This window comes from Pseudonaja textilis, chromosome 3, assembly GCF_049901715.1.
Source record: "Pseudonaja textilis isolate UNSWEBS1 chromosome 3, rPseTex1.2, whole genome shotgun sequence".
Classification (NCBI taxonomy): domain Eukaryota; kingdom Metazoa; phylum Chordata; class Lepidosauria; order Squamata; family Elapidae; genus Pseudonaja; species Pseudonaja textilis.
This window is the reverse complement of record NC_141992.1, coordinates 136,767,323-136,784,134: the sequence shown is the minus strand read 5'-3', so window position 1 is coordinate 136,784,134 and position 16,812 is coordinate 136,767,323. Positions and strand designations below refer to the sequence as shown.

Sequence of the window (16,812 nt, the reverse complement as noted above, 5' to 3'; positions counted from 1 at the left end):
CTTCCGGGAAAATCTGAATTAAGAAAAGAGAGAGGCAGGTTGTAAGGAAGTACGCTAGTAATAGCTGTAACACACTTCTATGGAATTAAAGGGCAAGTATGGAGATTCATGCACACTGCTTGTGTAAAGAAGCAGGATGGAATACACACAGATTACTTTCAAAAAGAAAATCAAGGACACCTGAAATGTTATCAGAATCTGTATCAAGGGATCACAGAAGATACTAGAAGATACACATACATTATTACAACCATATTTGCAAAAGCTCTTTAAGGCAGGTTTCACAGCCAGATCTGTGGGCACTACAACTCCCAGAATTCTCAGAGGACACACTGTCCCATTGGAAACCATGGGAATTGTAGTCATAGCACAGCACAGCACAGCACAAGGTATGGACAAGGTACATCTTCTAGAAGCACCGTTGTGCTAGCTAGCAGCTGGAAAGCAAATCTGTGAAGAGAGGAAGGTTTTGTTCGCCTCAAAGCCGTTTGCAACGCCTACATTTGTTTTTAAACAACCACAGGCAGCGCGCACGAGTGATCCGAAAGACAATATAAATACAAACCAATAGAAATACAATGCAAGAGAAGAACTCTCTCATACACACACAACCAAAAAGAAGGCGGAGAGGGAGGGAAGGAGGAAGAAAAAGGAACGCGCGACCAGAAGAAGCAGTTCTTGTTATTTCTCCAGAAATAAGGAAGGTGTGAGGAGAGCCACCGCCTCTTCAGCCCTTCATTCTCCCGCAGGCTTCCGACCTGAAGCGGCGTCGGCTTCAGCTCCGCGTGCCCGGCTTCCTCTCTCTCCTTCCCGGGAAAAGCAGCGGCGAGCCTCTTCCCGGCGCCAGCATTGCAAGGGCTGCCTCCTCCTCCTCCTCCTCAGTGTAGCAACGTCTCCGGCTGGCCGCCGCTGAGCTGCATTGCTGTAAGGAGCGCGCAACGCTCAGACGCCAGCCAACGCCGCAGTGCCGACCCGGGAGAGGCAAAGCGAGGTCGGGCGAGGAGCCGGAGGCGGAGAGCGAGGCCCTCTGACCCGGCTTCGAGGCCATGTGCATTCCGTGCCAGCCCGCTCCTAATAAAGCGATGGGGCCGAGAAGCTGCCTCCCGCTTCTTCACGCCCTATAAATATTCAGCCGGCCCCGAAGACCAGCTCGGGTGGCTTGTGGGCTGCCTGACGCCGGCTCAGAAAAGCCGCCGCCGCCGCCTCCTCTGCCTCCACCACCACCGCGGGAAAAACCTGAGGCACCGCAGCCTGTCCGAGATGCCCCGAGTAGATGCAGATCTCAAACTGGACTTTAAAGATGTCTTGCTCAGACCTAAGCGGAGCAGCCTCCGAAGCAGAGCAGAGGTGGGGGCATTTCCAAAGGAGCATGCTTCTTTCTCTCTCTCTCTCTCTCTCTCTCTTTCTCTCCCCCACCCCCCCTCTTTAAAATGCGGCGCCCGACTTCATGCGTTGTAACCTCCCTCCTCACTTCCTATTTGCATTTCAAGCTAATGGGTTATTGCCGTTGCCGCCTTTGTCGTGTGTGTGTGTGCGCGTGTATGTATATATATATATACACACACACACACATACATACATACATACATACATACATACATACATACATACATACATACATACATATGATGATACGAAGTCCAAAGGGTTTCAGAACTTTCCATGCGTAACCCGGCCGGCGAAGTCGGCCCTGTGTAGCAGTTACTGCTTTGCTTTGCTTTGCTTTTTGTTGTTGTTGTCCTCACCTTTTGCAGATTGCGATCCAAAGGAGAATCTTTAGGAAAGTGTCAAACCCCGTTTCTTCGCTTTGGCTCACCGGCTCATCTGATGGAATTGCTCCCAAATTTGCAAGAAGCCAGCGGGGAATGTTGGGGTGGGACGGTGGTGAAGGAACCGACGCAAGGAGATCTAGAGTCGGATTGCATTGTGCTCGGAACTGTTTGTAGAGGAAACAAGTGGCATGACAGATCGTTTTGCGGGCGAGAGGAGAGGAGGCCGATTCAAGTTACAAACCCTCCATGAGAGGCCTAGCTTTTCTTGAGTGGAAGCACGACTGGAGAGGCGATTTCCTGGGGCCGGCAGGTCAGGTGTCTTGAACAGCGAAGTGCGCACAAAGACACACGCAAAGCGCAGGGAAGAGAAGCTGGGAAATGGAACTTAAAAACCATCTTTTTGTGTTTAGCAGAAAATCCATTCATGCGTCGGCTTTTAGCCTTCCAACATTTATCATTAATTTAATTCTACCCAACGTTTAGTCTCCAAAAGGATGGTGAAGAATTCCTATTTGCACAAACGCCCTCTTTCCAAGGATAAAAGATCAAAAAAGTTGAAATGTCACCGTGAACTGGAACTGGAAGCCTTTTGTCCATGCATCCATGTTGTGGGACCAGATTTTGACTTCGTTGTTGGAAGTGGCTATTCCCAGATGAAGGGTGTAAAGTCAGGTTTAAAGAACAAGTCTCTGAGATTGTGGGAGATAGTATATACATCGTGGTTGTCTAACCGTTGTGCTTGCTTGGGCCTCATTGAGTGAAGAGGATTTGTCTTGGGCTCGCATATAAAATATACAGTTAACGTATATAAATCACATAATAATTAAAACTTTACTATCTTGTGGGGCCGCATTACTAGCTGTCCAGGGCTGCATGCGGCCCATAGGCTATGGGATGGATGTGGCAGGTTTAGATCAGGCATCTCCAAATTTTAAGATTTATAGATTTTTAAGATTTTAAGATTTATAGACTTCACATGGGGAATTCAGGGAGTTGAAGTCAACAAATCTTAAAAGTTGACAAATTTGGAGACCCCTGCTATAGATCCCCCACTGGGATTCTAGATTTTCTTACAGTACCTCTGTTTTGTGCAACTGAAAAAAGGAAGGGGGTGGTTGCTAGTGAAAATGCAGGATTGGTCCCTGTCCCTCTATTATGCAGATTACTGCAATATCTTTGGTTGAAATAAAATCGTTTGTATAATTATCAATTATTGCTATGTAGCATTTGTTAAAATATATTTCTGAAACAAATTACCATAAGGGGAATTATTTCTGGAATATAGTTTCCAGCATGCATGGATCCAAAATGACCTATAGTTTCCTCTCGTTTGGAAAGGGCTTTGAAAGATCTTTTAGAATTGGAGCCTTTTTAATTGAAGGAGATAGGAACTAAAAATACCAGGCCATATGTGATACATTTGTGTTAATTTTAAATCTAATCACCACATAATCTTGAGCATCATTCACAAGTGCAGGTTAGAAATTAACAGTGGCTTTCAGTGAAATGATATTAAATACTTATTTTGGTGTAGTATGACCAATATAGTATTCACATATTGATTCCATCTGAGACTGTGAATTTGAAAGTAGGCCCTGTCGGATTCTATATCATTCACTTAATTATTGGAATAGAATAATCATCAGCCTTGAATCCGAGCTGGTTTTCTCCTATTTCTGGAAACACGTTAGGTATTGACTCTTGATTCTTTCTGTATTATGACATATGAGATTCAATCTTAATGCTGAACTTGCAAATGAGAGTCTGCCTTCCCATTTGAATATTTCCAGGTATTCCTCAACTTAAAACCCTTTGTTTAGTGACTATTCAAAGTTACAACGGCACCGGAAAAAAATGATTATTTTTCACAAACCATTGCAGCATCCACCTGGTCATGTGATCAAAATCTGGACGCTTGGCATTCGGTTCATATTTATGACAGTTTCAGTGTCCTGGGGTCGTGATCATCTTTTGTGATCTTTTGATAGCAAAGTCAGAAAATGGAATTTGTAAGCCAAAGAAATTAAAGGCATAAGATAAAAGGAAATATAATTAAACTGAAGTGTTTACAGCAACACGTTTCACTCCATCTCTTTTTATACTTGCAAACCAGTCTTTCAACTTGTCCATTTGTACATCAACTCAGACACTGCTGTTTTGTTCTTTCAAGAATTGAGTAGCTGATGAAAAAGGCAACACAGCCCAATAAAAATATTTTCAACCAATTCACTTTTGTCAGCCAGGGGAACGGGTGGATTGGAAAGTATGTCCGAATTAAAAATCTATCTTTTTTTTGAGCATGTGATTTCATGGCTCACATTTGCTGACAAGTTTAATTACCTGATTTAAATTACAGGCTTTTCTCGTGGTCTAGATCAGTTTATTGCTTAAATGGAATGCTTTAACAACGTTAGAAATAAATTGACTGGCTATCTCCTTTCTTGGCATTGTAGGACGCTGAATCATTTATTATGAGATTGTAGATACTACTGTATATTTATGTCGAGAAATAAATATTTAATATATATTATTTTAGTGCTTGCATTTTCTTAACTTTATGATTTAATTCTGCTTTCAGACCCAAATAAATGTGTTGTTTTTCCAGGTAGATCTTACACGTACCTTCTTCTTCCGTAACTCCAAGCAAACCTATACAGGTATCCCCATTATCGTAGCAAATATGGACACTGTTGGTACTTTTGAAATGGCACAAGTTATGGCTAAAGTAAGTTTCTTAATTCTCTTCTCCTATAAAAAAAAGAAATAAAAATAACATTTGAATTAATTTCAAGTTGTAATGAAAGAATTTATTGGCTGAATTTATTTTATTGTCAAACAGCCCATTTCCCTCCCTCAAAGAATCCTAGGAACAAATACATCAGTGAAGGCGGGACTCTTTCACATTTTTAAAAAAATATTCTTTTGATAAGAATTCCCAAGATATCCTGAGTGAACTTTTAACACTTGGCAATGAATTTCCTTAAAATTTTATGATTTGTAAATTATATGTAGAAATTTTGCTAATGTTAATATGAAATTTAAATTACACAATTATACTGTTACAGTCTCCAAGATCAAAACATCTGCCATCACTATTATAACTCTTGAAGGACGGCATTGAACGTCAAAATTATATTTATAGTTTTATATTATATACAATATAATAGTATAGATTTAGTAGTATTTCAGACATACGTGGAGACTGAATTATAATGTACATTATACTTGTACATCTAGTTTGCATAATGCATATAGTCCATCTTCTGTGTAAGCCACAATCATCTGCTCCTTCCATCCTTCTATATCCTGTTCTTTGATTTATTGACCTCCAAACAATTAGCATCAAAAATATGATGCCATTCAAAATAAAATTAAAGTAATTGCACCATAAATAGAGAAAATTACATGCATGCTTATCATACTATACTCTTTCAAGATACAAGTAGAAAAGGAGTAAAAATTACTAAGCAAAAGAAATTAAAGGCCTGAAATTTAAAAAGAAAACATTCACTTTATCTTTCTTTGCTTTCATCACATTCATCCATTACTTTATCCATTGTCTTTTGATTTTTCTATTTTTGAGGATGTTATCAACTTTGTCCAACTATAATTTTCTCAATATTCCTTTTCTTTTCATTCATTCATTCATTTTAATTGTGATTTGATCTTCATTATTTCTTTCTATATGTTCAAACCACCTTAGTGTGCTTCTTGCCTATTGGTTATTCACTTTTATATTCAGTCCAATTAATTCTTGACTTTTATACTGTATTTGTTTGACCATATCTACTTCTTAAGTAAACTATTCCTGTTGTAATCAAGTTTTTAAAATGTTTCTCTTAAAAAGTTGCAATAGTCACTTTCTTGCTCTCTCAGCTTCATTCCTTGCAACTTGATGTATTTATTTATGAAAATTTTTATGACTGCCCAACTCACTCTCAGGATAAAAATCAATATAAAAACAACAATAAAGCAATAATCCTGATTCCTTAATGTGTGCCCATTAAACAGTATTTTCTTCTCATATTTTGTAATAATAATTCTCCTATATGCCTTTTTCTCATGCATAACCTCTTCTGCTTTATCGTTTCACCCAACAATTTTTCTTTCATACTTCCTCTTTACCTCATGCTTGTGTCCTGGCCTGTACCAGTTCTTAGATAAGAAAAGCATTTTTCTCAGAGTCATGTTCTTCTCTAATGATTTCTTGTTATAATTACTAAATTGTTATGAAGGATTTCAGACTTAGCATCCAGGCCTATAATGTTTGAATTCAAGTAACATTTACAAATAATGCTAAGATTCTACTATCGTGGAAATTTACAGCAATTGTATTACTGATGGACAGGATTCACATTTAAAGCCAGTTCCTTCAATCGGGAGGACTAATGACCTTGAAAGGAGCATTGAGGCAAACATTTTAGCTCCTTGTTGTCTTTCATGTATAATCTAGGATCTCTGCATAGTTTTCTATTTCAGTTTCGTGTTCACAACTTCTTATTGTTTAAACAAGAACCCTTCATGTATTTGCAATGACGTCATGGATCTTTGTTTTGTATGTGTGCATGTCTCTACATCAAACAGTGTAATTATAAGATATTTGTTTGTTTTTCTAGTACACCATGTTTACTGCAATACAGAAGCATTACACTCTAGAACAGTGGAAGCTGTTTGCAAGTGATCACCCAGAATGCATAGAGGTACTTTCCCCCACAAAGTTAAATATTAGACTGCATTTCCTGAAATGTTAGAAAAACTGATGTGCCATGTACCATTTGCAAGAGAATGGCTGATAAAAATCATACGCTTCCAAAAGATTCTAGGCCTATAGGATGCATAGTATTTTATTAGAGGGACCCAGTGTTATGGGTACAATGGTACTTCCAGAAATTGGAGTGCATGTGTGGATGCCGGAAGGCTGCCCAATAACAAAATAATTGTGGTGATGCTTACAAATCACAAAACATTCATTTACTAGAACACCAACAGATGAGACTATCCTCATCATCATATGTAGCACAACTGGATATTCTGGTTACACAGCAGCTCATGTGCTTCCAAATGAAGTGGTGAATTAGCACTGTTGGCCATATTTATTTGCTACAAATACATTTAGAATCGAAATGCAGCCTTGAGGCATTCTTAAAAAGCTAAAGGATAGCTTTTTCAAGGATGCCAACTTCTTGCTGATAATTACTTTTAATTAAAATAATATGTAAAGATAAATTAAATGGGACTGACAAAGAGCTTGAAGAGCAGTAGAGGTGTTTATAGGTATCTTGATACTCAGGCATCATGTTGGTTTTATTTTATTTTTATTTCACATCATTCTGGCTAATGCATCCCGGAAGATCAAGGGTATAATATATAATAAAAATTAATATTTTAGAACACTGGAAAGATGTGGGCATATCTAAATGAACATTTATAAATTTATGATTATGTTGTACAATTCTTTTCGTGTGTCTTTACAAGTAAATTCACTCTGAAAAGGACTATTTTGGGTCTTATCTTAGCCTGAACAGGGTGGAACGGCAATACATTAATGGAGTGTAAAAACTGAGTTTAAATTATTAAAGATATCAATAGATGATTTGTTGGCAAAGTTAGATAACAAGTGTATACATTAAAGTAAAGTAATCTGACAAAAAGGTATATGAAAATGGTTTATTGATCAGTGGTAGTCTGTGAAAACATCTGCAAAAACAGTATTTTATTCAGGCAAAAACATTGAGATCAAGTAGAAAGCAAAACATTGTGCAGCGCATAAGACAATGTAGGAAAAGAAAGCCCAAACATTTTTTTTTAGTTTTGTAAATTTAACTGCATGTTGATTGAGTTAAATTCACTGTAGTGTGAATTCTTTTGGCCTCATTTCTATTAAAAACTTGAACTGTTCTCATCTTCTTTTTGCAGCATGTAGCGGTGAGCTCAGGCAGTGGGCTAACTGATTTCGAGAAGCTGATAAGTATCATTGAGGCCATCCCCCTTATCAAGTACATTTGCCTGGATGTGGCCAATGGTTACTCAGAACACTTTGTGGAATTTGTGAAAGCTGTTCATGTCCGGTTCCCAAAGCACACCCTCATGGTAGGAGTTGGAGAAGTTGGGAGGTGGATAGGCTTAGAATTTGGCAAAAGAGTTTCTTGATTCCAGCAATATGTCCCATGTCCTGTATCTTAGCAAGAAGGGACCATAAATAATAAACTCTGAATTTAGTATGTGAAAAAACCCAGGTTTCATCTATATAGATTCCTATATGAAAACTTGCAGCCAGTCAATGTAGGCAACATTGAACAGAATTGATGAATGGTTTGATTTTGTATTTCTCTTCTGTGGGATGGAGTGCTCTTGACTGGTGTCTTTGCATATTATTGTGAGATGATTCAGACCGCTTCATTCCACTCAAGTATACTTTAGAAAATGTTACATGAGAGAGGTTCCCACACACTCACAAGATGTTGATAAAATCTTACAAGATTTGTAGGATTTCAAGAAACTAACATATTTATTTTGGGATGGAATAGGGGTGGATACTGCATAACCACCTCTTCTATGGAATTAGCTTCCCACTCTCACCTTATTTTACTGGAAATCAGATAATTAACTATATAAGAGTTTTAGTATCTTTAGTTTTGTGTATTTATTTAAAATGCATAAGGCTGTCCAATCTAAAACAAACTTAAGTGCGTTCCAGGAAAGGAATAGCTAATAATATATAATATTATATTTGTGGTCTTGTCTCTTTAAAAGGATAGAAAAATATGGGATAGATTTGGATAGAGATCTAAGCACAAAGATTGGCATGTTTGTTTACAGGATCATGTGTTAAATTGTAATGGCAATTATGTCATCAGTAAGTTTTAGAATGAGCTAGGGATTTGAACATGGGATTTTCAACTTGACTCTGTATCATAAGGATTTAATTTTGAAACAAATAATCTTGTTTCATGCATTGTAAGCTTATTAAAAATATTCAGAAGTAGTAAGAACACAGATACGATTGGCACTTTCCCAAATACCCGTCAGCAACGATATTATTATTAGGTACATAGTATCCTAAGCTTCTGGGAGGAAGGATGAGTTTAAAAAATAACATAACAAAAACAAAAAAAATAATTCATGCATAAGTAGGGTCAAAATTATGTAAAGTGATAGACAATTACTTTTTATCAAATGCTAATAAAATGCAATATTGCCTGTTTTGGAATTGGGGCTGTTTTCTGAAGTAGTAGTAGTTCATCAAGAGCAAATCAATTTTTGAGGCAAAGTGCTTTTCTTTTATGTATGCTTTGACCATTGTCATCAGTGGAAAATGGGAGTTTCATCGCATTGAATAATTCAGTCAGAAAGGGCAAATTTTTGCCTTGTTTCTGTTTGGATATTAATCTTTCTGGCCTACTGTATTAAGCAAGCTCTCCATTCTATTAAATAAAAGTGTTGATTGTACAGAATGGATGAAAAAAAAATGTTTGTATTTGCTTCATACAGAGTTATGGCTATGATGATGTTCCCTTCTCTTTGAACATTTTTTTAAAATGCAGAAAAGAGATACTAGAATAGGGGTGCGGAGGCTTCCCAGAATGATCTGGGATAGACATTATAAGGTCCAGTTAATGCCAAGGCAAAGAAACAGTTTATTTTAATGGAAATATTTGTTTTTACAGGATAGAAAGTAGATGTGTCATGCATCTGCTGATCACATGAAAATTTAGGGTGTAAATCGACCAGGATTATACTGATTGCTGAACGGGGCATTGAATAATCACGCTCCTATTTTAAAAGAAATTGTGGTTTTAAAAACAAGGCAATTTTCTGCATGCAAGTGAGAATGCACATTGTATATGTAATCTGCCCAGAGTGGAAGGCAGGTTAAAAATGGAAGGATAGAAGGAAGGAGGAAAGGTAAATATATTTTCTTACTGCTGCAGTCCTTGTGGATTTATTCATTATTTGCAATGATTTTGGCTCTATTTCAGGCAGGCAACGTAGTAACAGGAGAGATGGTGGAAGAACTTCTTCTATCTGGCGCAGATATTATTAAAGTAGGAATTGGACCAGGTAAGCTGGGTAGAAGGGTATATGCTTGAATCACTTGCTTAATATTTATGTCAGGAGTATTTGCTTTCCATCCTTAGTACATACATACACTAACAAATAGCTAGCAAAGGAACAAAAAAGCAATCTCTGAGTTGGTGTACAAATGGACAAGTTGGAAGAGTGATTTGCAAGTATAAAAAGAGGTTGAGTGAAAAGCGTTGCCGTAAACACTTCAGTTTAATTCTATTTCCTTATCTGATGCCTTTCGTTTCTTCTGCTTACAATTTCCATTTTTGTGCTTTGTGCAACAATCCTCCAAAGGGAAATGATGAGTATGTATATATTTTGCAAGATCTGGAGGGGAACAAATAAGCAACTTCAACTGCTGTCACATAGTCTGGGAAAATATACATCCTGATAATGATGTGGAAGAAAAAAAAAACCTAAATACCATAAGCATTTATGTCCTAGAATAGATAGGCATGGAACTGACTCAAAAGGAAGTGATACCCAGAGTTTTATTGAAGACATATTATTGAAAGTGATTACAAAGCAGAAGTATGTGCATCTTTGCCAAACGACAGATTTGATTTGAAAAGAGAAAACTCTCAAAATTAGGGGATTGCTAAAAAAGAAGCTGTGAAAGACAAAGCCAGACTCAAACCTCATGCAAAGATGCATTCAGAAATCACAATACTAAAAGCTCCGGTAGCAATAGCACTTAGACTTATATACCTCTTCACAGTGCTTTACAGCCCTCTCTAAGCAGCTTACAATGTCAGCATATTGCCCCCAACAATCTGGGTCCTCATTTTACCGACCTTGGAAGGATGGAAGGCTGCGTCAACCTTGTGCCAGTCAGGATCGAACTGCTGGCAGCCGGCAGTCAGCAAAAGTAGCCTGCAGGACTGCATTCTAACCATTGTGCCACCACGGCTCAGCACATTGAATGAAAGGCGATCAAAACATGGCCCTGAAAAATTGGCTTGTTTTGCCATCAAAATTCAATTATGTGAAATTTGGGTTTATGGGGGTGGGGACACATAGCCTGAGGGAACGAATTTTCTACTTATGTGGGGAAGTGAACCAATAATTGATGTCAGTGTTGATGTGGATTTCTAGCTGAGTGGAGGTTTGGATCTAGTGCCTCCAAGGCTCTCTGGCCCTGTTTCCTATAAAGGAGTCAAGAAGAGAAAAGGGGTGTTTCCTGGTTCTGTTGCTCTTATCTTTCAGTCTTCCTATCAAATGTTAATTTGGCTTTTGTGGATGTCGTGTCCTGTCTTCTAGTAAAGAGCTCTCTCATTATGTCCCGTCCCTATGATAATATTATTATGTGTCTGTATATGTGAAAAGGCTTCTTGAGGGCTCCATCTATCTGAAGGGATAGGGGGGCTGCTTTTCATCTAAATTACAAGATGATGTGATGTCGTATTTTGTTTGTTCTTCATGCCTAGGTTCTGTGTGCACTACTCGGATAAAAACTGGGGTTGGCTATCCTCAACTCAGCGCAGTAATTGAATGTGCAGATTCCGCTCACGGACTGCAAGGACATATCATTTCTGTAAGCAGGAGCTGTGTTAAATTCCATAAACGAAAACAATGATTCCAGAAGCAAAGTCCCAATCACTAGTAACCGAGGGAGATTTTTCTTGGATTATTTTTTAAAATTTCTATATTTTATTTTATAACTTAAGAGTCCAGTTCCCAAGTCAAAGACATGATTCTGCTTGTAAAGATTTTGGATGTTTTCAAATATTTGCTCCCTCTTATGTTGTGATTAGAAAAAACTAGTGGTAGTCATTGACTTGCCACCATTCATTTAGTGACACTTTGAGGCTACAATGGCACTGAAAAAAGTGCCTTTCACATGTATGGCGATTGCAGCATTGCCATGGTCATCGGATCAAAATTTGGGCGCTTGGAAACTGGCATGTACTTTTGACAGTTGCAGTGTTCTGGGATCATGTGATCACCATTTGTAAGCTTCCCAGCTGGCCTCCGATAAGCAAAGCCAATGTGGGAAACCAGGCTCACTTAACTGCAGTGATTTCTCTTAACTGTGGCAAAAAAGGTTGTCAAACAGGACGCAGCTCACTTAGCAACTGTCTTGCTTAGCAACGGGAATGTTGGACTCAAATTATAATCATAAGTTGAGGGCTACCTGTACACTAATATAAATTGATTCTGGCATATTGAGAAACAGTAGCTCATTCTTGGTTTTCACCAGTTGCACCAACTGGTTTACAGGACAATCGCATGAAGAGTACATTTTCGTCGTCACTCTTCAGTGCATATGTTTAGTAACAAAATATTCACACTGTGTGAAACGGAGTGAAGGAAAGGAGGGTAGATAAAGCACTCCCATTTCTGTGAATGTGTTCACTGTACTTTGCGATGTTTTATATTGGTTTTGTCATCTCACCTAAGATCATTTTGAAAAAGCTACTACATCTTTAATATCTTTCTGCCCATTCCAAAGGATGGAATGCCGTGCTTAAATACATCCTTCATTTTCTGATTTGTACAGAGAAATTAGAATACAGACTTACAAAACACAGCAAAATAAATAAATAAATTTTTAAAAAAAGCTCATTAGTCAGTCCAGGGATATTCTGGAAGTGCCCTTGAATAGTGAAATACTAGGACATAATCAAACTCCCTCAATGCTTGACATCCTCCTTTGTTTTAGTGAGATTAAATGGGTGAAGGTGGGTATCTTCAATGCCCCCCCCTTTTGGGGGGGCAAAAAAAATTCTCCATATCCACAGTAGTAATGGCTTGTGTGGACAAATATATTCTCATTAATGATTGGAGTAAAATTATACTTAAATCCCGTTTCCAGTACTTTTTAAGAAATCTGCATTCTACCCTGCCAAATCCTTTGAAGACAGACCAAACAGTAAATGGAATTTTAATCTGCATTTTTTTTTTTGAAGGGTTGCTTTCAAGTGAGTGTTGATTCCTGGTGACTGCCTGACAAGTCCTTGAAATGTTCTTGGCAAGGATTTTTTTCGGAAGTAGCTTGCCTGGTCTCCTTCCTAGAGCTGAGAGCACATGACTGGCCCAAGGTCACCCAGCTAGCTTTCTAGCCTGAGGCCTTAACCACTATGCTCTCATAATGTGCTCAGTCTATTGAAATTAAACTTTTTATGAAAAAGGTTTGATGCTGCCACTTTCTTGTTCTTGTTTCTATAAATGCTTAGGCTGAATCCTTCTCCCAACACCAAGTTCAAATTGTCAGTATGTAACAGGAACAAATGGAGTTGAATATCCTGATGTCTTCTCTTTTTTCCCATCCTTTTTTTAGGATGGAGGATGCAGCTGCCCAGGAGACGTGGCCAAAGCTTTTGGTGAGGACTGTCTATTGCTGAAATATAGGAAATGCAACTTAAAATCATTCATTTAGTGACAGTGATAGCACTGAAAAAAGTAACTTATGACTGTTTTTTACACAACTGTTGCAACATCTCCATGGCCGTAGGATCAAAATTCAGATGCTTGGCCACTGGTTCGTATTTATGACAATTGCAATGTCCCAGATCATCTTTTGTGACATTCCAGCAAGCAAAGTCAGATTCACTTAACAGCCAGGTCACTAACTTTGCAATTGGAACGATTCACTTAACAGTTATGACCAGAAAAGCCATAAAATTGGGCAAGAACTCACTTAACAACTGTCTTGCTTAGCAACATAAATTTTGGGTTGAATTGTGGTCACAAGTCCAGGAGTCCCGGTGTATATATAACCCTTGAATTGATAAGGAGATCGCATTTATTGATGCGGCCCTGTATTTAAACACTGTAAATGCAATTTTGCTTTGGCTTAATCCCTCCTCTATTTTTCCTTCCTGCCACTCACAGGAGCTGGTGCTGATTTTGTGATGCTGGGGGGCATGTTTGCAGGACATGATCAATGTGCTGGAGATATTATAGAAAAAAATGGTAAAAAAGTGAAGCTTTTCTACGGCATGAGCTCCGACACCGCTATGAAGAAGCACGCAGGTGGTGTTGCCGACTACAGGTACCACTCCCTTTCCAGCATAATATGCCAGGCCACTTCTTGAACTTCCGGTTTTCTTCATATGGAATTGGCAGCAAACAGAAATGCAATGTGCTCCACGTGGAGCTGCCTTTCAAAGCCATTCGGAAGCTATAGCTGGTCCAGAATGCAGCGGTGTGTATAGTAATGCATGTTGCTGAATGCAGAATTTAGCGGACACCCAAGTTCAAGATGCTGGTTATCATCTGTTGGGTCATGCCTGGCACAGAACCAGGTTACCTGCAGGACCACCACTGTCATGTGGTCTTTTCCTGTCCCTGAGGTCAGAGTGGGCATGGTCCAAGTCCCTTCTTTGAAGCAAGATGACTTCAGGAAATAGGCCATTTCTCTGGCTAAGCCTGTCTTTTGAAATAAGCTCCTCCTGAAATTTGAGTGGCTCTGACTCCACTGGTTGTTCATACAGCTCTAACGACCTGGCTTTTCTCCCATGCCCTGGGCCAGGCTGTTAGATGAGCTTGTTCTATGACAAGAGCATGTGTTCTTATTTCCAGGCTTATATGTTGATTAGAGTTGACTTTGTTGTGTAACTATGTTTTTGCATAGTATTTACTTTCTTTGATTCTGAAAAGGGTCGCTTTACTAATTGAATCAAATAACAGACAAGATTTTATTGTTGGAGGAAGTTTAAATGATGGGCAAAATATGATCGAAGCCCCACCCCTTTTATATGTCTGGCATAATGTAAGTTAAAAAGGGGGGTGGAAATTCAACCATATGGTTGACTTGATTTATTGCTACTACTCCCACCATCACCCAGACGCTCTCAGATGACAAATGTTTGGCTAGTTGCAGATGTGCAGTCACACTAACAATCAGTTGGAAGCTTACTTGAAAATGTCATCACACCTCCTGTCATCTCAAATTTAGGTTCTGACAACATGGAATATGCATGGTAGGCACCATCCGAAACAAAGTTGGGGTGATTTCATTGGGCTTAGTTGTTCTAGAGTGAGCAGCTCCATAGGTACTAGTGTGGCAGGAGCATTTAAAGTCAAGACTATTCGAGATTAGGATACTGTGGGACTTTCTCCTCCCCGTTATTTAAGATACATATGAAACCATTGGGAGGCATCTGTTGATTTGGGGCAAATTAACATTAACATTTGGGAAATAAACACATTTCTCTAATAAATTAATATGTAAATAATTCTTATAATTGAACAATGAAACCGCATCTTTGAAGGGTTAAAATATGCTTACAAGTATATTGTGAGGATTTTCACAAGACGCAAATGGGTGCTAATTCTCTCTGTTTAATAAATAGCCTCATACAAACTCATGCACATGCTATCTAGATTAATAGTAAGTGCAGTGAAGAATGTCTATGGTTACCTTCCAGGTGGTTTTATTTCAGATTGCAATACAAGCAAATATGTCTGTGTTTGGATAAAATAGAATTTGGAAATAGCAATAGCATTTAAGATTATACATCATAGTGCTTTACAGCATTCTCTGGGCAGTTTACAATGCCAGCATATTTTTCCCAACAACCTGAGCCCTCATTTTATAGACCTCAAAAGGATGGAAAGCTAAGTCAACCTTGAGCCACATCAAGATCAAACTCCAGGCTGTGGGCAGAGTCTGCCTGCAATGCTGCACTTTAACCACTGTGCTACCAGGGTTCCATATTTTAATAATATGTTTTAATAGTTTTAATTCCAGAGAAGGCAGCCCAGCAATGCAAGTGAAATTATTTTCCTTTTCAGAGCTTCGGAGGGTAAAACAGTGGAAGTCCCCTACAGAGGAGATGTAGAAAATACTGTTCGTGACATCCTGGGTGGTCTCCGTTCTGCTTGCACGTATGTGGGAGCTGCCAAACTCAAAGAGCTTAGTCGAAGGACAACCTTTATTCGGGTAACTCAGCAACACAACACAACCTTTTCTTAGCCAAAGAAGAAAACCCCAGGCCTTTGGAGATGTGAAATTTGCTACGTTCTGTTTCTCCTCCACTTTTCTTTCTTTTTTTTTTTTTTTTTGCAGGATGGGGAGGTGATTATATTCCAAACTAGGAAAGAAGCAGGTTGCTTAATGCCATTGATTGTTTGTAATGGTTGGGTCTGGGCCTAATGAGAACAAGCCTTGAACTGCTTCTGGGTCCACGATTTGTTCAGATTGTTCAGTGGTATTTTTGTATCCTTGTCTATTTAAGTTAAGAAATCTAGATTGATCTTTCGGAACAACCGATCAGAGGGACTTAGATGTCCATTTGCAAAGTATTTGTCTGTTGGATCTGCCATTACCAGAAAAAGCAAAGCCGTTCACAGGATTTTATATTTCAAGTTTCAACTGCTCTTGCAATGGGTGATGAAAGTCAGAAGAATAGGAAAGCAACTCCAAAGCCCAGAAAACCCTCACTGCATCGATACTACTCCAGCATGCCATCTTGGAATAGCACTTACAGAATAAAACAAATAATCCTGTTTTATTTTCACAGAGGCATCAAGTGCTCAATTTTTAACGTGTGCTGATTATTATAATAACCATTATAAGTTCTTAAAATGGTTGATTAAATAGTTACACTCCCTTTATTGTAATGCTTTGTTGTTGTTGGTGGGGATATATTTCGACATTGCAAATGGAGCTACTCTTTGTTCATTCAGCTCATTTTGAAGATGAAAGAGGTAAGCCCTAATGATGGTTAATTATTATTTTTTTCCAATGGCTTTGGGCAAAGACAAGAGAAGCACTGCCATTCCACAGCTGAGCCTATGTGCAAAGCCAAATTAAAACAAAAACCACCATTCATTAAAAAAAAATCTGTTTTCAAAAGAACTGTTTTCAAAAACTACAAAATAAGACCTAGAAAGATTTCTCTGCAAATTGAACAATCTGAAATATTGATTGATTAGCTCCGGTCAAACTCAATTTGTAAGCGTCGGGTGGGAAAACCAGGTTTTTCTCATCAGGCCCTCTCATGTGCACCTCTTATTTTCTTGTGTA

General features: G+C 38.5%; 1 protein-coding gene across 3 annotated transcripts; it reads left to right on the top strand.

Annotated features, from left to right (window-relative positions):
- Positions 1-610: 610 nt before the first annotated feature.
- Positions 611-16,396, top strand: GMPR (guanosine monophosphate reductase). Of its 3 annotated transcripts, none has more exons than XM_087930913.1 (10): positions 611-1,347; positions 4,378-4,497; positions 6,389-6,472; positions 7,689-7,862; positions 9,752-9,833; positions 11,267-11,373; positions 13,120-13,162; positions 13,674-13,833; positions 15,579-15,726; positions 15,853-16,396. In XM_087930913.1, the coding sequence occupies exons 1-10, from the start codon at positions 1,261-1,263 to the stop codon at positions 15,937-15,939; spliced, it is 1,092 nt and encodes a 363-aa protein (XP_087787039.1). In that variant the 5' UTR covers positions 611-1,260; the 3' UTR covers positions 15,940-16,396. The 3 variants fall into 3 exon arrangements, with proteins under 3 accessions (XP_087787039.1, XP_026555346.1, XP_087787040.1); XM_087930914.1 differs by having other exon boundaries at positions 975-1,347; positions 4,382-4,497; XM_026699561.2 differs by having other exon boundaries at positions 15,579-15,901.
- Positions 16,397-16,812: the final 416 nt, after the last annotated feature.

What these genes read in the sequence shown, in the direction of transcription:
- GMPR (XM_087930913.1), top strand. Translation starts at nt 1,261, where the DNA reads ATGCCCCGAGTAGATGCAGATCTCAAACTGGACTTTAAAGATGTCTTG. An exon ending in ATCACCCAGAATGCATAGAG is followed by an intron (nt 6,473 to 7,688) that starts GTACTTTCCCCC and finishes TTCTTTTTGCAG; the next exon opens with CATGTAGCGGTGAGCTCAGG. An exon ending in TCCCAAAGCACACCCTCATG is followed by an intron (nt 7,863 to 9,751) that starts GTAGGAGTTGGA and finishes GCTCTATTTCAG; the next exon opens with GCAGGCAACGTAGTAACAGG.